The 25844-nt window shown below is 39.2% G+C and overlaps 1 protein-coding gene across 2 annotated transcripts in view; it reads left to right on the top strand.

The window, feature by feature from the left end:
* The window catches only part of LOC117989806 (visual system homeobox 2-like), a 153565-nt gene that overhangs the window by 77303 nt on the left and 50418 nt on the right, over nucleotides 1-25844 (top strand). For both annotated transcript variants that reach the window (XM_069503877.1, XM_034977218.2), the window contains 2 exons: nucleotides 3926-4016; nucleotides 4758-4884. In XM_069503877.1, the coding sequence (XP_069359978.1) occupies nucleotides 3926-4016; nucleotides 4758-4884 (218 nt within the window). The remainder of the gene's footprint in view (nucleotides 1-3925; nucleotides 4017-4757; nucleotides 4885-25844) is intronic.

Below are 25844 nucleotides of genomic sequence, written 5' to 3'. Positions count from 1 at the left end.
ACACACTAACAAACAAACACACTTTCGCATTTAAAATAGGTAAATAATGATAAGAGTTAGGCGTTCCTTGTACTTACCACGCGATGGTTCATGGTACGGGACCCTTCGTGTGCGAGTCTGACTCGCACTTGACTAGTTTTTGCCCTAGCTGGTTTAAACTATGGTTGATAGATCAGTTAATTAGCAGTCAAGTCTGTTTATAAGTATTCTCATAGTAACATAAGCAAAGCTATAACACTTGATTTGCTAGAATCGGGAGACAAAGGAGAGCCGGTCAAGGCGGCGGCGGCGCGCGGCGGCCAATCGATTGTGGGGGCCCGTTGATTGGCTGCCACTGTATCTACTTGTGTACGTGTATATCCTGCCTGCAGCCTGACGAAGCCAGCACTTTGTGGCAACACCAATAAAATATTCCTGTACAGCGACTTGATTCACTGGAAAGGCTACGTTTTGGTTGATTGGCTCCGGCTCGACCTACCTACTTACTTGTGTTAGCTTATTGAAGTTAGTTTAATGAATTAGACAATATTTGACTCATCCGATGTCACGCGATCTGTGGCGGGGAAGCCATCTTGAATTTATAACCACAGGGTTATACTGTTGTTTACAAATGCATGACGTCAGAGCACAGATAATCTATCGGCCAAACATGGCCGACAGTGTTTTCACCTGTCTAAGAAAAATATTTTTTTAAATTAAAGTTTTACGGTTTTTAGGGCGCAAAAAAATATAGTGTTAATTTTTTTGATATAATAGGACAAATATTAACCATTTAAGACCAACTTAAAAAAATTGTCAAGTAGCCTATTGTGCCCTAATCAAGTAAATATTGCAGTTAGGTTATTATAAAGATTAAATCTCTCGAAAAGCCTCTACGCGTCGTTATCTAATCCTCGTGCAAGCTTTATATGAGGGAACATTTCATTTTAATAACTTATAAAATTAGTTAAATTTAACCTGCTTTTCTGACTTTTGCTTTTACTTGTGTAGTAACATAAATACATTATTATGAAATGACCTGATGCCCGCGACTTCGTCCGCGTACCTACGTTTAGGTTTTTAAAAATCCCGTGAGCACTCTTTGCTTTTTCTGGATAAAAAGTAGCCTATGTCCTTCCCCGGGATGTTAACTATCTCTGTACCGAATTTCATTAAAATCGGTTGAACGGGACAGCCAACAACCGGGACCCATCTCAAGTATCAACCCATCGACCAGCGCAATTCTCATAGTCCATAGTAAACGACGATGACCAACGCGTGGAGATTGGTAGATAAACCTCACACATCTTTCAGATCATTCTAGAACATTCTAGATTCTTAGGAATGCTGTAGGGCGATTGTCTAAAACCTGCATCAATCATTATTACAATCTCAATTGTTCTGATTGGCTGAATTTGTGCGATTCTTGTTGCAACAATGCATTGTAGCTAATAGTGAGCGAGCATTAACCAATCAGAGATGATTGCGATCGTGACATTGTAGCTGTCAAACAACCGCGGTAGAGCCACAGATATCATCGGAATATTTTCCTTCACAGTTAAATTAAGTGAAACCTCAAATTTCTATTATCTGATCCGAATAAATAAGTTGTCGAATATCCGCTAATCTCCAACAAAACAAACATGTTCCAGCACGTGGCTTGACCTTCCACTAACCAGCAACATTTCACCCTTTCTAACTAATCCATTTGCGATTCGCTACGCATTCTGTCGACCGACCGGCGGCGGCGCGCGGCGCGGCCCGACAAAACTTACCATACAAACTTTAATACTACACCTTATACATTGCTCGCTGAACACGTCATGAAGTCCTTACAAGGTTACTAGTAATAGAGTAATGTATGTTGTATAAATCTTACCCCGCATGTCTCATCTAGGGCTTCCATAACTAATACACTTTTTTCAGGACACAACGAAAATGCACAAAAAACTATCTTAAGAATTTCGTTAAGATAAAATCATTCAATTCGATATTTAGATATATTTGATACTAGCTGATTCCCACGACTTCGTCCGCGTGAATTTAGGTTTTCTCTTTCATTTTCCGAGGTAAAAAGTTGCGTCTGCCACTCTCCAAGTCTAGGCCTTTTATATCCATGTAAAAAACCATGTCGATCCGTTGCTCCCAAACCCATACCTACACCAACAAACATTTTTAATATGGGTAGTAGGTAGGTACCTATAGGTAATTAATTGGTACCTAATCTAGATTTAGAAAACGCCTTCTAGCTGCAATCTCACAATAAAGTGAGTGAGTGAGTGAGATAGAGCACGCTAGGCAATTTTTGTTCAGTCCCGCAAATTGCTAATGCGACGTCGCTTCAAGTCCGCTGCAAACTTGACCGGTAAACTTGACCTTGTATGGCCCAGCGTAATTTTCGAATGAAACTTCAAGACTGTCCAGGTATTGTCACGCCCCTGGCCACAATAGCCCCGGGTCCATAAGGCAACCGCTCTAAATTTAATAATTCATTGTCGTATTCATTGGCGCCAAATTCAATTACCCGGCGTCCCGGAGGGAGTGTTCAGCCCTCCCTAGCACCCCCCAGCACCCCCCAGCACCCCCAGCGCTGATCTATTCTATTAACCCGCCGCACGCCTGTTTACTAATTCATTTGGCAATCACATTCGGTAATTATGTGACAATCCCCAGCGTGTCGACTGTCGCTGCACCGGTCCTGGATTACGGTTTGGGACATGTCGATAGATGGCGGCTGGCGCGGGTAGCTGGCGTGTTAATTGAGATACACTTTACACTTAAGTTTAGACAATAGTGCTTCACAATTTTATTAGAGCAAAAACTCTTTAAAAATACTATACTTTTGCCACAACGAAGTAAAAAACCATTTTTGAACGTACAAGATTTTTTTTTTTTTTGTACGTAACCACAAATTTACGGTTTTCCGATTTTTCCCTTTAGGTACCTACCAGCTACCTATGCTGTAACATTGCTACCTGCCAAATTTCTTAATTCTAGATCAACGGAAAGTACCATATAGCTTCTTATTCCCTTGATGAGTCTTGACAGACTGATCGACAGACAGATAGACAAAGAAATGATCCTATAAGGGTTCCTTTTTTCTCTGGAAATACGGAACCCTAAAAATGTACCGGATTTATCGAAAGAGAAAAGCTAGCAGATAGACAGATAAACACACTTTTACATTTATTATACGTATACTATTAATAATATGTATCCTATACAGGGTGTAACCAGAACGCTAGCAAAAACTTAGCGTTATGTTACCTAAACACAATCCAATACCAATAACCATTTGTAGGTACCATTTTGTAGTTTTAGTGGTTTAGTATTTTTCAAACCCGCAATGTATAACGTGCAAAACTTGGATCAATGCCCCACCAGCCCCACCTACGACGCGGCATTGACTCCGAGTGACTTACTTACGCAACGTTCGTTGACCTCCAGCGTCAGTCAGATGTTTTATTTGCAGTATATTGTGAACTTTGACAAAATATAGAATTTTTAAATTTTTTTCGCGTTTTTTTTTTGTAATATCATATCAGTAATCATCAGTACTTTTACCTGTCTTCGTTTTTGCTAGAGTGTACTGTGACTGTACGCTTAGTACCTACCTACGAGATTTTATGTCTCGCCAACGTTGATAGTATTCGAGTGTCGAAACACTTCCGCGTTATAGTAAACTGAATCTTAACGGCCTTGTTTTAAAGCTCAAGTTTGTTTACACATCTACAGCCAGCGCTCCAAGCGGAAACGTTGACAAATTATAATCAGTGCCATTGAATTTTTTACTTCAGTTCAAGTCCCTTTAGATCCATTTTATTTTGACGTTATTGTGTTTCGACTCTCGAATTCTAGCAACGTTGGTGAGACGTAAAATCTTATACTAAGCGTACCTACTGTATAAGATTCTCGTCAATTGAATGTGCTATTGGTGTTGCTGCAGGTGTGTCGTCACTAGAGGTAGCGAAAGACTTCACAGTCGACGGCCTCACCGGCTACAATGGCAAAAAGAAGAAGAAAAAACGCAGACATAGGTAACTATCCTAGCTTTTACTAGCTCATAACCTCAGTTAAATCATATTGTTCCAAACTTTACCCCGGCAACTTCTACTACAGGCCCATGTGTAGCTGAAGATTCTGGGGAAGATAAGAGTCATCATCATCATGATCAACCCGTTGCCGGCTCACTACAGAGCACGGGTCTCCTCTCAGAGAGAAGGATTTTGGCTATAGTCTACCACGCTGGCCATGTGCGGATTGGTAGACTTCACACATGTTTGAGAACATTATGGAGAACACTCAGGCATGCAGGTTTCCTCACGATGTTTTACTTCGCCGTTTTAAAGCAAGTGATATTTTAATATCTTTGATCCCTAAAGTTATTTTTAAGACAAGAATGAATGGGCATCTAAGATCAATATAGCCGGAGTGGACTGAATTCCTAAAGGTCGGAGGTTCAAATCCCACCCGTACGTCGTACCTACTCCTAGCACAAGCTTTACGCTTAGTTGGAGGGAAAAGGGGAATACCTATTGGTCTGCATACATGGCTAATATTCTTTAAAAAAAACTTTTCTAGGCAAGCGCGCTCCATCTTAGGCTGCATCATCACTTACCAGCAGGTCTGATTGCCAAACACTAATCTGTAGGTAAATTTAAAAAAAAATGAAAATCCAGCCTTTTTACCCAGCGTTATTAGAAGAAAGCTACGCGCTACGCGGTACTTGGCTGAGCTGATGTTATCCATGTCTACCCATCTGCGTTCTGTTTCTGCAGCAGGACGATCTTCACGTCGTACCAGCTGGACGAGCTGGAGAAGGCCTTCAAGGACGCGCACTACCCCGACGTGTACGCGCGCGAGATGCTCTCGCTGAAGACGGATCTGCCCGAGGACAGGATACAGGTCAGTGGCTAGCTTCACCCTTTTTACGTGAAATGTCATAACAGGAGACTCTCTGTCGCTCGCTATACAAACATAGATTTTCTCATTAGGTATAATACAAAGTGAATCAAATATAGACACGATTTAGAAACTAGCAAGCGTCCGTAGACTTCGTCCGCGTGGACTACACAAACAAGCCCCTATTTCACCCCCTTAGGAGTTGAATATTCAAAAATCCTTTCTTAGCGGATGCCTACGTCATAATAGCTATCTGCATGCTAAACAGCCCGATCTGTCCAGAAGTTTAAGCTGTGCGTTGATAGATTTTCCTTTCCTATATTATATAGGTATAAGAATAAGTAGGCATGGACTCCGTACGAGAGACTTTGTCCATCTGTGGACGTTTATCGGTTGACGATGCTGATGACGAATTCCGTGATTACTCGTAGGTATGTACGTAAGGGTACGGTATTACGGTACACGCGTTACGCATTGTGAGCGCACAATTAAGTCCGACCGCAAATCGCATAATTCGATTATTCGCTTAGGGCACAAAGTCTCGGCTCGAATCTCAGGCACAACAAAAACGCCCATTATCCCATTACGCCGTCAATTGCCATCGATTGCCGGTAACTCGACACTCGATATTGTGTGTACCCATCACTACTGCTAGGGCGACAATACATGTGAACATATTTTTCAGGACATCTCCTTATGAATTGTCATTAATATCACTACCTCGCTACCCACATTGTAAATGCGAAAGTGTGTGTTTGTTGGTATGTTGGTTTGCTGGTTTGTCTTACAATCACGCCACAACGGAGCAGCGGATTGATGTGATTTTTTGCTTAGAAATAACATATGAGATCATAAAGATAAAATAAAGACCTAGAGAATGACAAAGACCTGGAAAAGCAAAGAATGCCCAAAGGATTTTCAAAATCTAAATTCACACAGGTGAAGTCGCGGGTATCATCTACTAGAGATGAAAATAAAATCAAAACGTAGCTACTGTTTATTAACTAAAAACTTATTTTGTTTCGTTTCATTTACATTAAGATTTTAAGTTTCATTAAAGTAAAAAGACTTAAAATTTAGTTTGGCTTCTAGTAATACCTACCATAATACCAGATTTAAGTTCATTATTAACTTTTGCATAACATATTTTTTAAATATAAATTATTTTCTATTATTTTCAAATGAGCAATATTTTTTGTAGTAAAGAAATACCTATCACAAAATAGATAGGGACCTACCCACTTACATTCTTCGATTACTAAAAGTTGCTGAGCACAATTTTATTATACCTAATTGATTATCTATAGCTAAGTAGGTGCGTATTGTTAAATGATCAATTAACGTTAAGTGGCATTTTAATTTAGTATCTAATAATAATATTATTGTACAATTAATCTGTCAATCAATCGCCTAATTAATTTATATAACGAGTAGGTAGTACCAATCAGTCGAGCACTCACGACTTTGTCCACGTTTCTTAGTAGATCAAGAAATTCAATATCTTCATTACTAATTTTAATAGGTATTAGTAATTATATAATATATCTATAGGTACCTACTTTAGGCATGGCGATGAATACTTAGTAGGTACATTAATTTAGTCGATAGCAAAGTGAATAATTAGTTAGGTATTTGGACTGATTTATTTTGAAAACATTTTCCATATCCATACTAATATTATGGAAAGAAAGAAAGAAAGAAAGGATGCCTGTCTGTCTGTCCATCTGTCTGTCCGTCAGTCCGTCCGTCTGTTTGTCCGTCTGTCCATCTGTCCATCTGTCTGTCTCTCTGTCTGTGTGCTAGCTTTTCACGGCCCATACGTTTAACCGATTTCAATTAAATTTGGTACAGCGTTAGCTTACATCCCGGGGACGGACATAGGCTACTTATTATTCCGGAAAATCAAAGAGTTCCCTCGGAATTTTATAAAATCTAAGTACGCAATCTAAGTAAGTAGTAAGTAATCTAATCTACGCAGACAAAATTATTGACATCATCTAGTTTTATAAATTTTTGCAAATAATTTGCAACTGTCCCAAATAGTATTGAGAAAGTAGGAAAGCTTAGTCAACGTATTGTGGGTCGGTTGTTGAGGTGAACTCGACACCCGTACGCCCGTGAGCGGCAACCCGATACTTTACGCAAAGAATCGCCAGATTTCGCGGAAGGAAGCCGTCTATCGAGCAATTGTTGGCTCACAACAATCGAAACGCTCAATGCGACTTTTTTTAATAATTAGGGAAGCAGAAAACGCACGTCTCAGTCGTAGGTACCTAATTGATGTCAAATCGAATTGACGATGGATTGACAGTTTGGAAACAACTTTATTGAACGGGTTTTTAGAACAAATTACTTTAGTAGCTGGTATGGATTTCAATTTTTTTTAGGTATAGACTCAGATTTAAATATGGGGTCTCCAGTCTCCACTTTCCTTAGGTAATTGAATGAGTGTTATGAATGAATTATTAACAATTTACTTTTTACTAAATTTTTGCTACTTACCTATCTTGCAGTTCAAAATTTAGATAATCTGCTGTCGGTTTGTCCATCTGTCTGCTAGCGAGCTGTACCTCATGAACCGTAATATGTAGAGAGTTGAACTTTTGCTGCAACTGACAAAATAATAAACATTTCAAAATTACCACCATGTAAATTAAAAAAAAATTACAGCTTGTAGGTACGATGGTACCACTACGGAACCTTTCGTGTGCGAGCAAGTCCGACTCGCACTTGACTTTTTAATTATTAGGGAAGCAAACAACGCATGTCTTGTGCCTAATCGAATCAATGATTGACATGTTTTAATGGAAACAACAACTTTTCTAAACGGTTTTTTTAGAACAAATAAGGTTAGTAGCCTATCAAATTGCATTTTTTGTTTTTTTTAATAGACATCAGTTGATATAGTATGAGGTCTCCACTCTTCTTAAGTTCTTAGGTAGTTGAATGAGGGAATTATTTTATTGTTAATTCTATTTATTACTCAATTTTTGCTGCCTACTGGGAATACCATATTATAGAGCTTTTTGTCAGTTCAAGATTTAGGTAAATTCGCTCTAGTTGATACTTATATTTTAACGTAAGCATTAAATAAGTATCTACTTAAAAGTAACATAAACTAAATGGTGCCACCGAATCTGCCCGCATGGATTTAAGTTTTCAAAAATCTTGCGGGAACTCTTAGATTTACTTATGTTCTTTCCCGGGGTGCAAGCTATCTTTGTAACGAATCAGTTAAACGGATGGGCCGTAAAAAGCTAGCAGACAGACAGAGAGACAGACAGACACATTTTTGCCTTTATGATAGTATTAGAATGGAAGTATGAACATGCAGGATTATATAGAAGAGTAGAAGATAATATTGTGTAACCAGATTGAAATGAGTTAGGTAAAGTAAACTACTGGAGGCAGAACACAAAGTAGATCGCGAGCAAATCCCGCAAAATTGTAATTACAACTTTTATGACAGCCGTAAACTGACATAAATTAAAGGAAAACTAGTTTTCATAAACGTTGTGTAGCGATTAAGCTTTCCAACGAGGATTAGTTTGAGCTTCAGTGAAATTGTTTTGAGCCGGAGCAGTTGAGCCAGGTTTAACAAATAAACGTTTTGTACATTTGTAGCCATGTTCCGAGCTGCGACTATTCAGGGAGGTACATACGTTATAATTACTCAGCACTAGAGGCGTAGGTAATTATTATTAATAATTTTTCCGTTTGCCGGTTACACACAACGAGAGCTTAAGTATCGGCCGCCTTCCCTCGGAAACTGCGGGGAAACACAAATACTACCTACCCTCCCCCCTAGCACCCCCCTCGCACCCCCGCTGACTCACCCCGCAGCCACATTTATGAAAATTTCATTTCCAAACTCACGAGCCATCACACAAGGCAAAATAAACTCTAACTAATAGCACATAGGGTATATTGCCACTTAATTTGCCGGTTGAGGAAAATCGTTTGATAGCATTGCAAAATGAAATCTATAGCGGGCGGTTTAAAGTGCGCGCGATGTTATGGCAGGCGGTTATGAGTGATCCCGGCGAATTTTCCGTATAATGGCTTTCTGGAGATTACGTTTCCCCAATGCCGGGGCTCCGAGCGCTCTGTGACACGTTGCATAAATACCTTACCGTGCAATCTAATCGTTCACGTACTAACGTGTATTGACGTAAATTACACAATAACAATATTATCCTGTTAATTATAGCTAACGTATGCTCACCGCACAATTAATGAATCAAAGGATATTCAAAATGACAATAATTAGGTAAAGTTTTGGTAGTTTTAGAAATTCTTCAAATAGGTAGGTACCTACTCGTAAGTAGGTAGATACTAAGTACCTACCTACGTATTTTAAATGAGTTCAAAAGGTAGCTTGTGTAGATTTAATGAAATGAAATAATTCATTTGTTTGAATATGGGATGATAGATGTTTACAATAAGTGTAGGCAAAAAGAACTTTATAAGAGTGAGAAAGAGTTCAATTAAGTATAATAAACATGCACATACTTATATAATATTTTCTGTTGATTTCTGCTCCTATTTGCTATCGGTAGATCGTTAACTTAAAGGCATCAGTAGATTATAAAAGTCCATAGATAGAAACGTAGAAACTATTAACCTACTTTAAAAACAATAGGTAGGTACCTACTTTCAATAAGTACTTAAGTATATCATCTAAAAGCTCACTTTCAGTTGCACCAGTGGCTGTCAAAATAGTTTGAAATAAATCAAATTGTTAACATGCACTCGCGAAACAATCCAGTTAAATTCAATAACCGTTTCCAAACGAAAAAAACACAAGTTCAATACTGTTTTTACAAAACAGAATGCTTCTACCGCCATCTATCGAGCACGCGTGTAAACTACACGTAGCTATGGCAACCGAGCGCTGATTGGCCACTTCTCCACTCGGTACTTGCTCCGAAATGGCGTAACTGGAAGGAGAAGCCTGTCAAATTTAAATCTTGTTACCTGGTTTTAGAGTTGTTTTTAATTTGTAAGTGGGTAATAAGATTTGGTGTTTTTTGTTCGGCTGGGTGGCATGATTAGCCCCGCCCCCCTCGGTGGCATGGCGGACTGGTTTTGTCTCGGAGTTGGTCTTTTCGCGTTGTTTTATTTGCGCGGCGCACAATTTATCATACGTATGTAACGCGTGGTTTGTTTTGTGCCGGAGAGGCGGATTTATGGTATAATGAATGGCTCCTTCTATTTGATATACGATATTCTTGTACTCTTTGTTATTTATTTTTACTTGATTAGAAACACCCACACAAACAATCGGCATGAGATCAATGGGATCCACTTCAAAAAGTGATACTTATATCTATCTAATCATTTGATTATTAGTTAGATATAGGTAATATTAGTATCCACACACACACACACACACACACACGCAAACAGACACACATACACTCACAAATACACACACACACACATAAGGGAAATGTCCCAATACTCGTCGGTTTCTCAATTTAGCTGACTTTGCAGCTTTGCCACGTCGCTGTTATTTAATTTAGAACAAAACAAATTACATGACAAGAAAGCAGATATTATAATGTATTTATTAAATATAATTTTGGAATTAATAAGTTTCATTAATGTTATTAAATAATTAGAAAATACAAAAATGAGTGATTTGTACCAGTATCCGTCAGATTTGTCCTAATTATCGTCAATGCGTCCCAGAACTCGTCAATTTTTAACAATAATTAAAACTCTATTGCCTTAGACATAAGGTTTATTTTAATTTCTTTTTCAAGTTGTGATTTTTTTTACATCGCCACTCGAGCTGAGAAAATGTTTAAAATATAAATTTAACTAGTCGTTTTAAATGGAAAACTATTGGATTCTGGGCTTTCAAGCCATGGCGGGAAATCCGCGCCTCGTCCTTGGCCGTTTACGTTGTCTATGATATATCATCATCATCAACCGATAGACGTCCACTGCTGGACATAAGTCTTTTGTAGGGACTTCCACACGCCACAGTCTTGCGTCACTTGAATCCAAATGAATGATATCGTCCGTCCACGTAGTGGGGGGTCCACCTACGAGTATTAGGTAGCATTACCTACTATATTGTTCAAGTTGTTTTTAGATACCTATTGTTCAAATAGGGATGATGACTACTAGTCAAATAGGCATCTTTTTAAAATTGTTTTTCTGTTGCTTGTTATATTTTAATATTTATATTTATGAACCCCAAATTTTCTCGCTCTTTCATTTGAAACTCCACTCAATGCGATAGCAAAAAATACCGAAAAGGCTTCAGGACCTGGATCACATCCACACGCTGCGGCAAGTTATATAGAAGACTGAAGAATATAATCGGCCACTTTGTTTAACGTTTTTGGATTATGAAAAAGCCTTCGATTCCTTGGAAACATAGGCTGTATTGAGATCGCCATAGAGGTGCCAAATCGACTACTGGCATATTCAAGTGCTGAAGTGCTTGTACGAAAACCGCCACGATGTCAGTCCGCATTGAGGACCAGGGAAGGAAGCTCCCCCGAAGCTCTTTACCGCTGCTTTAGAAGACTGTTTTAAGCAGGATTGGAACGGACTTGGCATTAACACTAATGGCGAGTACATCACTCACCTTTGATTTGCCGATGACAATGTATAGTTATTATTGCAGAGACTCTGGAAGACCTTAATGCAATGCTCAATGACAGCAGAGCTTCAGAACAGGTGGGCCTAGAAATGGACATGAGTAAGACGAAATCATGACTAAGGCTCATTTCCTGCCCCACCCAGTAATCATTAAGAGCTCTGCACTCGACATTGTAGACGAGTAGGTATATATACCTGTTGACATATGGTTCCGAGACATGATTGCTAACTATGAACTTCCTTAAAAACTCAGAGTCTCTCCATCGCCTAGACCCAATTGCAAAGATCGTGCAATTGGGTCGAGATATCGACAAATAAAATTAACAAAATAATCGTGGAATGTAGCCGTTATCTACATTATAATATGTCGTTAAACCACGAAATAAGCTTAAAATCATTAAATCACTTGCTTTAACGGTGAAGGAAAACATCGTGAGGAAACCGGCACACCTAAGAATTCTTCATAATGTTCTCAAAGGTTTGTGAAGTCTGCCAATCTACACTTGGCCAGCGTGGCAGTCTATGGCCAAAACCCTTCTCATTCTGAGAGGAGTCCCGTGCTCTGTAGTGAGCTGGCAATGGATTGATCATGAGGATGTTAGGTAGCTAGGTATATATAAACTAGTGGTCGGTGGTCCTCTCCGAACTAAGAACTCGTGGTATCCCATAACTCTATTATCCCATAACAGTGCCATATAATATATTAAGATTATTGTAAAGTTATGTTAAAAATACTGATGCCCATTAAAAATGAAATAATTTCGTTTATTTATAACATATATCTGATTTTAATTTTTGTTGTTCAAGTACACGATGTAATTGAAATTATACACAAGTTTCAGCTTCTAATATGTCGCCGTTTTTGACATATAGCGTCGAATTCAATCGCCGCTTTAAAACTCCTTATTTCATATGAGAGCCCCGCTGAAATAAAGCTTTTATATTTTTGTATGCAATATTCGTCTGAAGGCCGTCAGTTTTCATTTTATGTTAAAATTTGAAGTAAGTAATTACGTTCAGTAATTCAGAAGTTATAAGGCTCTGATGGACAGACGGACAAGTGCCATTTCACTCAAGTAGACTCAGAGACCTCACTTCGCTTGGTCAAATATATATTTCCGTATCTGTGTGGCTGTTGAAGATGCAATGTTTTTATTTTTTAACCTGACTACGACGAAGTTAAAGTTTTATAATTTTAATAATGAAACTTTAACTTCGTCGTAGTCAGGTTAAAAATAAAAACATTGCATAATTATAAAACTTTAACTTCGTCGTAGTCAGGTTTAAAAATAAAAACATTGCATCTTCAATTTAAAGGTCAATTCAAGTACAGATTAACTGTCCAAAACTGTCACTGTCTGTGTACCGCAACTGAAATTCTTATCACGTTGCAATAAGGTTTAAAATTGAACAGTGTCGGTATTACGTTCATTTTTCTAGTGTGTCCCAGTAACCGTCAAAATAGTATGAATTTTGACGAGTATTGGGTCAAGTAGGGATTTCAAAGTACCAATAGATGTCACATGCCTTAAATCAAAAATAATAATAAAAGTAACACAGTTTTATAGATTATTTCGTTAGAAAATTAACTTGACTGTTGTATAAAATAATCAGATTTACCACAGTGGCCAACAGATGTTTCAAAACTTTCTTCGAATACTAGCATGTAGGACTACGATTGAGTAACTAAACCTGGCAAAAAACACAATTTTTAAAAATGCTAACTTTGAATGCGTTTTTCTCCAACTCTATTATGGTTTGGACTAAATGTTGTTATACTAATTTATGGAAAATACTATCACAAATATGTTGCCATAAAAAGTTTTCATTTAGTTTTTGCTAGAAATTAATAGCTGACCATTTTTTACAATCTGACGGGTATCGGTACACTGACGACTATACCAGCGTTTCCCTTACATATGTTGTGAATCACCTACTTACTAAGTATTTTTACTAGTTAATTGATTTTTATATTTTCATATTACTTATTATATTGTATAGTTTGTTAAATTATCAAACGTACCTACTGTTATAAATTTATAATTAATAACTATTTAATATTTTATTTATCTGTAAAAAAAAATATTGTAATCCTATTTGGCCTTATTTTCAGTCTGTTATAATGTAAAATATTGTAGGTAGGTATGTATCGCTGTTGATTGCAAATAAACGAATAAAATAAAAAATAAAAATAAAAAGTATCTGTGGATTAGAAAGTAGGCACCTACATATAATTATAATCTGCATAGTAAGTATTTATGAATAGATACAACAGTGCAGTGAGTTGTAGATTCGTCGACATTTTCCAAGCCGCAGGTAGGTAGGTAGGTACCTACCGGCAACACCCGCGCGATCATATTTCTCGCCAATTACTCGCTCGACACCGCCACTCTCCGTGCTCAATAACAGACCGACATCTCCGCAACAGATATTTCCCACCTACCTATTGGGTAACTTAGGTACCTACCTACTACATGAAAAGGAGAAATTGACTGCTTGGCATAATAATTATGCAGCTCAAATAGCTTGGTCTAAAAATGTGCGATTCTCCCTGTAACCAGAGATAATTTATTACAAGTACTATAGCGCAAACCCCCATTTAAATAGGATTTTGCTGTTATCACAGAGAATTCAACCTCAAGAGTCAAGAGTCCTACACAAGGTTTTGCATGAAAATAAAATAAGTAGTAAAATGTTGGCGGGGGACAGAGGAGAATGATTTGTTGTGATTGGTGGACTCAAAAGTCATGTAATCAAGACAATGTGGCATGTGCGGAATGAGGATACCTCGGAGGCTCGGACCCTATGACAGAAAATATTTTTTTGTAAAAAATACATTTTGTGGACTGTGTCGGTGTATATTTAACCTAACGCATGGGCACACTATTTCTTATTTTAGTTATTTTTAGGATTCTATACATCCGAAGTTCAACCGGTCAAGTGCGAGACGTAACGTATACAAGAAAAACACTTAGATACCTACTTAGATACCACCTTACCAGTGGTAGGTATTACTTAGTTGTTGGTATTTGAATGGAATAAATTGAAATTTATATGATTAGGTAGTACTTAGTTAATAGCGGCAATAGAAATACACCATCGAAAATTTCAGCTCTCTACCTAAGTAGTTATTATTTACGGTTCACGAGATACTGCCCGCTGACAGACGGACGGACTCCTTCGGGTACGGAACCCTACTAAATGATGAATCAGAATAATACGATATACGTAGGTAAGTACTTAGTAAGTTGGACGCAAACACGTGTGTCGGTGCTAGGGATTGCAATCCCGCAAAACGGGATCCGGCATTCCCGCGGGATCCCGCTCCACTTATTAATCTGCTGGATCCCGCACCTTCAAAACGCGGATCCGCGGATCCCGCAAATTTAAATTTACCGCTAAAACATTCGTGAAGTTTTGCGTAAGAAAGCGAGTGGCTCGAGCACGACGTTGCTGGGTCTGTGGCGTTATAATACGTACATAATGTAAGACATGTTTAATTAATAATACTTGATTTTTGAAACAAAAAATTCAATTCGATTTTATAACATAATTTTAAATAAGATTTTATATAAGATCGAATAATTTTAAATAAGATTTTATATAAGATCGAAAAATTAATACTTTATCTTACATACAAACGGGGCAAAAAGTTGAACTACTGTGAATAATTTCAAATATGCGGGATCCCGTGGATCCCGCGCGGGATTGATCAATCCCGCATATCAATCCCGCGGGATTGAGTGAGCTGCGGGATTGCAATCCCTAGTCGGTGCGCGGCGCGGCGGCGGCGGTGGAGGCTGCCGTACAGAAGTGATCGAATTTCCCGCCAATTACTCCCCGGAAGCGGCCGAGGGCCGGGTACCGGGTACTTACCGGGTAGTGCATCCTTTACCCCGACAGCCTATTCTACCTATAGATGCCTACCTGACTGCCTAAATTTGAGTAATAACTACCCATAGACACTAACAAATATTTGAAGTTATCTATCCTAAATGTTTCATCAGTAAGTAGGTACCCATCAGTACCCATCAGTACCCATCAGTACCCATCAGTACCCATCAGTACCCATCAGTACCCATCAGGACCCATACCCATACCCATACCCATACCCATATTTTATAATAATTTATAAAAATTTATAAATGCTAAAGACGTGTGTTTGCTTGTTGGTTTATTGGTTTGTCCTTCAATCACGTCGCAACAGAGCAACCGATTGACGTGATTTTTTGCATGGGTAGGTACCTGGCTATAGTTAAAGACCTGGAGAGTGACATAAGCTATTAGGTTCCAACGGGATTTTTTAAAAACTAAATCCACGCGGACGAAGTTGTAGGCATCAGCTAGTTATAAAATATAAGAAGGTAGAGTAGGCGCGAAAAAAATAATGTACATCGGCCTTTAGAATGACATTTTGGCTTTATAGAGGGTTGTCTCTGTCACTCATTCCTCATGACTCTTTGTCCACTATCTCCTTCGAAAGGTCGGTGTAGCTACCTACTACATTATGTATTATTAGTATATATTATATTATTGGGTAGGTATGAGACGGGGGAACGCCCCGCACACCCGCACGTCCCCCGCGCTCGCCTGCACTGGGTTAGCACGGGAGTTGTGCGGGTGTGCGGGGCATTCCCTCCCCGATTGCCATTTCGACCTGTCGCGGACTGTAGTTAGGTAGGTAGGTATAGGTAATGAATATATTATGTATCACTAAATAAGTAGGTATACCTACCCGAGTGCCGACATAGTTATCACTAGTTGGGTTATTGGCAATCCCGTACAATTTCATTAACGAACGGTGACAATAAGCCGCCTGCAGACGGCGGGGGCGGCCGGGGGGGAGGGGGCCGTGGGGGGGACAGTGGAGCTCTAAGGCTAGGGCAGACAATACACGTGGCTGCAGCAATGCGCGATGGTAGCATTTCGGCAGGACAACGGATGCTACGAAGACCCAGAGAATGCTTTGCAAAATATACTGTGTTCTGAAGAAATCATTTGTTACGATAGATCCTTTATGGGTACCTTTTTTCCTTTTGATATACGGAAACCTAAAAGTAGGTAATAACACACTTAAGTACATACCTACAAACTACCTTCTAGGTATACAATAATTGATGAATTCTTCAGGTAGTGACAAAATTGCGTGGAAGCTAATTACGTGGAAGCAGCCGACTGAGTTTTCCACAAGATGGTATGTTGTAACAACTGCTGGCGGCTGTTCTCAGGATAGGTATAACGAACCGGTGTGGTAGAGTCACAGACTTACCATAAAATACACTAATGTTGTCCTACATGAAATACCTTGAATTTGATTTTGATGCCTGATTTTCACGATGTCTTATCTGCCATGCTGCGAGACGCGCGGCATTTCCAACCGTCCCGCATCTTGTTCGTCCACACCTTTAGCGTAGAGTGGGGCAAATTTAGCAATTAGCGTGCGAGGATTCCTCGCATTGCCCCGCCCGCCCACCCGCCCGCGCGGCTTGGGCAGACAAAAGAATTTACAACTTAATAAGTCGAATTTAAACTAATTTGGGACCTGCTTTGTTTCCAGGGACTTTATTAAACGAGATAATTTTCTTTTTCTTCTAAGTAAGGAGAAATCGAGTTTGCATTCAGCTTCCCACAATGTAGTGTCTACTGAGCACGGATCTCCTCTCAGAGTGAGAAGGGCTTAGGTCACAGTCTGCCACGCTGGCCCAGTGCGGGTTGGTAGACTTCACACACCTTTGAAAACATTATTGAGAAATACCGGCATACAGGTTTCCTCACGATGGTTTCCTTCACCGTTAAAATAAATGATGTTTAATTGCTTAAAACGCATATATAGCTCCAAAAAGTAAGAGGTGCCTGATGCAGCCCGAGATCGAACCCCCGGACTTTCCGAATAGGACGTAGACGTCTAAACCACTAGGCTTATTTGCTTGCACTGTCATTTTCACGAGGATTTTTTCTCAAGAATACTATCCAAGTTCATCGTGATTAGGTACTAATATTCCCATTTCTTCTCCAACTAAGCGTAAAGCTTGTGGGGTTTGAACCGGCGACCTTTCGAATTTCACTCCGCTCCTTTCACCGTTGTGCTATTGAGGCTCTATATTTTCACATTTTCATTTGGTGCATAGAGCAGGTAAGCCATCCGTGTGAAACCGGGACGAACTAGCTAGTCTTATTGATAAACTAGCTTAATGCTCGCGGCTTCGTACGCGTGGACTACACAAATTTCAAATCCCTATTTCACCCCCTTAGGGGTTGAATTTTCAAAAATTCTTTCTTAGCGGATGCCTACGTCATAATAGCTATCTGCATGCCAAATTTCAGCCTGATCCGTCCAGTAGTTTGAGTTGTACGTTGATAGATCAGTCAGTCAGTCAGTCACCTTTTCCTTTTATATATTATGTACCTAGATTAATACGGTCCCTCTATAGCGGGTGTATTTTTACAGAGTTAAGTATTCTCTTAGAAAGGATGCAGTAGGTGCGCATAATCGGACCCCTTCATCTCCGACACTACGTAGAGCGAAGTGTCAGTCGAGTGGCTCTACTTATTGCATTATACGTAGAGTAACCTAAGTACGTATCTAACTACCTATAGAACATCACCCAAGCACAATCAATGCAACAATTTTTTTAAATTTTTCTTTCCGTAAGAACCATATGGCTTCGTACTTCAAGAAATATTATAAAAAAGAATTAGCGAAATCGGTTCTGTTCTCGAGATTTGCGATCAGCAACACATTCAGCAATTCATCAGTACCCTTATTATAAATGCGAAAGTGTGTTTGTTTGTTGGTCTGTTGGTTTATTGGTTTATTGGTTTGTTGGTCTGTCCTTCAATCACGCAACGGTGCAACGGATTGACGTGATTTTTTGCATGGGTATAGATAAAGACCTGCAGAGTGACATATGCTACTTTTTATCCCGGAAAATAAAAGAGTTCCCACGGGATTTTCAAAAACCTAATTCCACGCATACAAAGTCGCGGGCATCAGCTAGTTTTTATATAAGTACCTATAGAGATTTATCTACTTACTTAGGTACTATATCTTGTGGAATAGAAACAAACAGCAATCAGCGTGGAGGCAGCCCGAGGCGCCATACGGCATTTTAATCAAGTTGGCCACTCGAACGACTTACTGCAAGTGCCCACTGTGTGGCGTGGAGGGTGGAGGGTGGAGGGTGGGACAGGATTACACTGCTTGTAATGTTGACGCAGTAACATGTTTACAATAAGTTATGCAATAAACATAAATTCGTACCTACTTATAGAATGGGAGTCTCTGAAATTTCCCGACCGAAGTAGGGTAGGTCGTTTTTCTTCATCATCATCATGATCAACCCATCGCCGGCTCACTACAGAGCACGGGTCTCTCAGAGTGTGAAGAGTTTTGGCCATAGTCTACCACGCTGGCCATGTGCGGATTGGTAGACTTCACACAACTTTGAGAACATTATGGAAAACTCTCAGGCATGCAGATTTCCTCACGATGTTTTCCTTCACCGTTAAAGCAAGTGATATTTAATTTTATTGTTTTAGAAACGCACATAGCCCCGATAACTTAGTGATGCGTGGCCGAGACCGAACCTCCGACTACCCGAAAAGAAGGCGGACGTCTTAACCACTAAGCTATTACCGCAAGTAATAATAAGTATTTTTTTAAATCCTATGTCCCTCTTTCAAGCCATCACGCACTTCAAAACAAAATTATGTTTAAAATAAATCTACAAGTGCACAAAATCGCAACTGTAATTCAATAATATCACTACATCATCATATTACGCTAATTTTATGAAGATACATGGCCGGCCCGTCAAAAAACGGCACATTAAACACAAAAACTTGCAAAAACAATTTAATAAGCACCGCAAACGATCGTGTGTCAGCCCCTAATCCGATTACGGTGACTTATCCCACCCTCCGACGAATAATCATTTTATAGTCAAAGAGCTGCTCGGGACTTTCGAGCTATAAGTTTCTTTTTAAAAGTTAAAAGTCTTGGTAAAATACAGTACAACAAACCTAAAACTTAATTCATTATAACCTGCAAAAATAGACCAAGCTGTATGGTATATCGTGCAGCATACAATATGAACCGTCCGCCCTCCAACTACCTACTAAAGAAACAGGAAAAGCAAGCAATGCATACCAACAACACACAACACTACACAAATCTTTCAACGTACGTTTCACTCCCATACCGGAGCATTTTCCCCACAATGCACAAATTGCAAAGTCACTTGTTGCGAAATCAGCTTTGTGTGTCTTGTGTATCATAGACTTCCACAAAATAACTCCTGCTTCTATCCAAAATCCTTACCTACTTACCTGTGAGGTCCCTGGCTATAAAAGTGTAGACCTGCGTGGTATTCGGATTGTCTTATTTGTCTTCTTCTTCTTTTATCTACGGTTTCATTTCTGTAGACAACGCGCTGTCCACCCTTTATCCTTTTGCAGTACCTACTTTTGCTAAAAAGCGGCGATAAATTTGGTTTCATAAAATAATTATCTGGTATTTGAAACTCAATACTCGTTTTTTAAATATGTAGGTATTAACTAACTAAAATTAATATAAATTTTATCACAAACCACTTTACTGGCTGACAGATCTAAGTTTTAATGCACAGGCACATAAGTTATTACAAACATTTTAACCTTTGTAAATTACCCCTTTAAATCTACCACCAGTTCTTCAACTATAATGAGATAAACTATAAATTATCCCATTTCTAATATAATCGATCTTACAACGATGGACATAAGGGTTGTAATGAGGTCGCGAGGGGTGTGGGGACACAAAGGGATGTTTTGGAGAGCAAATACTTGCGCCCTAATGCTCAATAATGAACTGGTTTAGTGACTTCAATGTTGCGTTGCTTGTTTGCACAGTTCGGAAGGTCAGGGACTTCATTGATATTAACAAAAATAAACTAGGTAGGTAGGTATATTACGCGAAATGTAAAAATATTTACTATCCACCCGAAAAAAGTCACAAACAGCTAGTTTTCCCATATTTTCCAAAGCCATCGCCAAAAATAGATTTTGGCGATGGCTTCTAAGTGACCTTAGTCCCTGTTCTAAATATTTAAATATTTTCGTGATTCCCATGAGCGCGACCTACTCATGTAAGTGTTGTTTGAGTCCGCTGTGGGTATGGTTCCCACTTCCCATACCTACTCCAGGGTCCGTTATATGATCTTTAGAGCGTCTGAAAAAATTTAAATTTTGTAATTAGTGTAGAAGAATATCAAGAACATGAAACTAAAATTGAATTGACGTGAAATATGCTTTATTTACACAATGTCCTTAAAATACTTATCATTTCAATTTTTATTGTAAGTATCTCTACAAAACACACGAAATACTTGTACCTACAGAAAGGGACACACGAAAGCCTGTCTCCCTCCCTCCCCCTGGACCCTTCGGCAGACATATTTGGCATCATTTATAACCACTCAACAATAAATATAATTACATTAAACGTTATAATGGGACGACGTTCTTATAAGTAGGTACATTCATAATGTGTGAAGCTCTTGTATTATCTTTTGTTGCTATTTGTTAACGTATTAGTAGGTAGACGTATTTGGTTTTCTTAAACTGACAAGATTTACCAAAGACATATTTTAAAAAAATCTTCTCCTAAATATACTTATAAAAGGAAAAGCTAACTGACTGATCTATTAACGCGCAGCTTAAACTATTGGACGGATCGAGCTGAAATTTGATTTGCGGATAGCTATTAAAATGTATACCTCCGCTAAGAAAGGATTTTTGAAAATTTAACCCCTAAGAGAGTAAAATAGGGGTTTGAAATTTGTTTAGTCCACGCGAACGAGGTCGTGAGCATAAGCTAGTTTTCAATAAATAGATACATAACATCCTATCCCATTTTTGAAAATTCATGAAATTGTACAAAAACATGAGGTTACCTACTTAGTAATCTATCATCAAATAACGCAATACATCCCCTTCTTATCGACCCCTTAAGTACCCGTTTGTATTTTATTAATAGGTACCCTAACAATGTACCCTACAACCTCCCACGCGAATCCTTAGCTAAAAACTGTATATATGCTAATATGTATCTTAATACAATATAACACACGACTTAAAATCACTTGCAAGGACTTTTCTGTAAACTTTAAAAGTGTGAAAAATGACGTTTGCATTCTGTAAGATATCTTATTACAATGCAAATAAAACCTATTGTTGCTTGAAAGATTTTAATGGTTTGTCTGGCTTAATAATGATACAAAATTAAATTTTAAACATAGATTAGAATTATGACACAAATGCATTTATGTTTTATAATCTAGTTACCTATAGGTACTGTAGGTAGGTACCTAATAGTTTTTGAAATGTTTTCTAATCTAAGTAGTTTTAGTCAATAAAGCACTCTTAGGATGCTCTACAATGTGTTTTACTTAGGCAGGAGGAACTTACGGTCTATTTTATCTTTCTGTGGTTTTACTTAGGCAGGAGGTACGGTCTACTTTATCTTTCTGTGGTTTTACTTAGGCAGGAGGTACGGTCTACTTTATCTTTCTGTGGTTTTACTTAGGCAGGAGGTACGGTCTACTTTATCTTTCTGTGGTTTTAGGAATAAAATACCTAGGTAGAGAATACCTAGGTAAATCAAACTTTAATCCGCAACTAAAAACTACTTGAAAAACTATTTTACCTATTCTACTGGTCTTCTACTACCAGATAGAATAAATGCTTAAAAAATCTATTTTGCAATAACATTTTGTTTAGAAGAGTTAAATATTACAAAAATTAATAGGCATCCACCCTTTATAATTTAAAACAAACTAGCGTATACTTCCAGTAATGACGTCATAATGACGGCCATTATCACCGTCATTAGTGGCAGCTTACTGGGCGCACGCGCACGCGCATGCCCCGCGGCTGCGCTCGTCTCACCTAATCACGGACGACATCATTATTGTGATTGACAGGAAACATTGTTATTTTTATAGAAAGTCTGTCCTAGAAAGACTTTTTGGATATTTTTATTGATAAAGCCAAGATTTCTACAGTTTCGTACGGCAAATAAACCATGCAAGAAACTTTGAAATTGCATAAACTTCACTGCAATAGCTGCCTGCTCTCACCTTCGACTTGGAGCAATCATGGAGAGTACCTACTCTCGGTTGTTTTCCTTGCCCCAAATATCCCAAGAAAGCCCCTACTATTGATCAATCTATGGAACGGGTAATGTCCCTCAGAACTGAGGAATACGACTTAAGCAAGCGGTGCACTGAGAAAGCCTTCATAGGCGTAATAATCGCAAATGTTGTGTTCACTTGCCATCGATATACATATCAGTGTGTGGTATAGTGAGTAAGTCATGTGGTAAATGTACAATATGTACTTAGATATATTGTAAGTGTTCCTTATTAAATAAATAAATAAAAAAATTAAATTAAAGCCACTCGGCGGGCGATGGAGAGAACTTTGCTTGGAGTTTCTCTATGTGATCAAATCAGAAATGAGGAGATCCGTTGGAGAACCAGAGCCGACATAGCTCAACGAGCAAATCTGATGTGGCAATGGGCATCGCATATATAATTAGTTCGAAAAATCGATAGATGTTGGGGTCCCAAGGTGCTAGAATGGTGACCTCGTGAAAGGGTTTGAAGAAGGGTTTGAAGGGGTCGAGGGTAGACGAATGACAATACAAACGAGTCGCAGGTAGCCGCTGAATTCACGCAGTGCAAGACCATAGAGAGAGCTATGTCTAGCAGTGGATGTCCATCAGTTAATAGTGATGATGACGATGAAGAGGTGCACTTCCTTGCCCCCTATCAACACGATGTTCATTGTTCATCCCACCAGCAGCCACGCAAGCGTCGGTCAAACCGCTCGCCGAGCTGCAAAAATCGCTCATTTGCGATAATTGGCGAGCGGCGATCGTCGCGCGACGTAACGAGCGATGTTCCCGACCCCCTGCGGCGATGGGGGGTCAGTGGGATTATGGCGAGCGAGTGTAATATCTCATTGTTACCATGTTTTATTGTAACCATTTTGTTTGTTGGTAATCTAATGACGAATATTTGAATTGGATTAGTTCACACACACCCTGGCGATTTCTTTTTGATATGGCCTAAGTAGCGAAATAGGTTCTTGGGTTCGATTCCTGACATGGGCAACTCGGGAATTTATTGTTTCTAAATAGTCTCTGGTATAGACGTATAGTTGGAGGCTATGGCATTTCTCTGGCATATGTAATGTTCCTTAGGTAGGCACTTTCTCCCTTGATGGACAATTTAAGCAATTTAGCTGTTCTCCGCACGGTACTGTAAAGGTGTGTGAAGTCAGCCGACCCATACTTGGCTAGCGTGGTGAATTATGGCCGGAACCCTCCTCATTCTGAGAAGAAACCCGTACTCGACACTGGGCAGTGGGCAGCCGATAGGTTGAGATGGTGACTAGACGAGGCAATTCGCTTCTAAGAAGAAGGGGGACATTCAGTAAGGGTGGCTTAAATTTCGTCGCAAAGTGTTGCGCGGAGGTAGCGCGACTGCAGCGCAGCACCCGCGCTGTGGCCGCGTGGCACTTTGTGGCTTTGTAGGCGCCATTATTTCGCAAAATCTCGTAACTTGTACCACCCGACTATCTCCAGTTAAAATATCCACAAGTATCCGCTAATGTGATAGGAGAGGCCATTCCATACATTGTGCCAGATTCGATTCCCGGCGGATTTATTGCTTTTCTAATACACTCTACTGTGGCCCGCCCGCCGGCCGCCGGCCGCCCGCCCACCGCCATACAATACATTACGGTACATTACGCTGATTGTTGAATCATGACCGATACTTCAATTAATACGATTGAATTAAAAGAACGATCTAAGATTTAATGTTATTTGATCCACTTTTCAAAGGGATTTTATGTGATAGGTATAGTACGCGACAGGTCAAGATGGCAATCGGGGTATGAGGCGGGGAGACACTCCGCACACCCGCGCTCACTCACACCACACGAGTAGATATTATCTACTCGTGTGGTGTGCCCACACTATAAGTCTCTTGACAGACAGTTTCTTGAGGTACAGAACCCTAAAAATACTGCAAAAATTTGGGATGTTAGGTAGGTACAGGTAGGTACTAAGTTACTACTGCAGATGAACACCGAATTTCTGATTTTTTAGATAAGTACTTCTAGGTACTATTTTTTTAACGGTAATAAGCCTAGTTTCACGTCTTTCCTGCTTTATGACAGGTAATAATGGTGATCTTTTTTCTATATATAAAAATGAATCGCTCAATGTGTTGCTGATCGCAAGTGTCGAAAACAGCTGAACAGATTTCGCTAATCCTTTTTTTATAATATTCCTTGAAGTAGGTACGAGGATGGTTCTTACGGAGATAATTTTTTTTTAAAAATCCTGAAAAATAATCGACTGTTAGGCGGATCGAAGTTCGCTGGGGCAGCTAGCAGGTAATAAAATAAAAATCAAACCGTCTCTTTCAACACCATCAATCTTAGGAAAATTATTAGGCTCTTTCATGCTAGTGAATAAAAAAGCAAGTTTTCTTTTTATAAATTTTTGTTTATTAATTCTAATAGGGTCTTGGACTGTAATAATAACATGATGTGATGTTTCGTACAGCGGTAGCTTATGGTATTTGTAGTGCGCTGTTAATTTCAAATATTGAACATACCAAAAAGCTCTTAGAAAGGGATCCCAACCGTCAAAACGTTTCCCGATATCCACAAAACATTTCACAACGACCGACCGATTCTCGAGAAGTCAATTTAAAGAGTTGTGCAGTTTCCTTCACCGTTCAGCCTTCAGCCATTGAGTGGGCCCGGGATAGGACGGGATCAGACGGGATAAGTTTTAACAGGCACAGCTTTTCCTTTATGTATTTTGCTATCGATTTCCTTCAAGTTTTCTTTCTCGCAACGAACTGCAAACAGCTTCACTTAGTGACGCAGTAAATAGGGTAAATAAATAATTGAAGGAAGTTAGTTTTTGGTTTGTTTGCGTTGGTAGCTTAGTGGTTAAGACGTCTGCCTCCTATTTGGGATGTCGGAGGTTCAATTCCTACTCACCTCTAACTTTTTTTTCATTATAGGCAAACGCTTGACCACAATCACACACCTGATAGAAAGTGATTATGTGTCCTAAGATGGGACGCGTTTACCTAGAAGATGCCTATTGACTCTTGTTTTATAGATACCCGGGTTGTAATTGGTACTTTTCGGAGCTGTTTGCGTTTCAAACAATTGAATATCACTTGCTATAATGGTGAAGGAAAACGTCGTGAGGAAATCTGCATGCCTGAGAGTTCTCCATAGTATGAGAAGTCTGCCAATCAGCACTGAGTCAATGA

The sequence above is a fragment of the Maniola hyperantus genome, chromosome 16 (genome assembly GCF_902806685.2).
Source record: "Maniola hyperantus chromosome 16, iAphHyp1.2, whole genome shotgun sequence".
NCBI classification, from domain to species: Eukaryota; Metazoa; Arthropoda; class Insecta; order Lepidoptera; family Nymphalidae; genus Maniola; species Maniola hyperantus.
The sequence above is the reverse complement of the archived record's forward strand: the minus strand, read 5'-3'. Positions and strand labels throughout refer to the sequence as shown.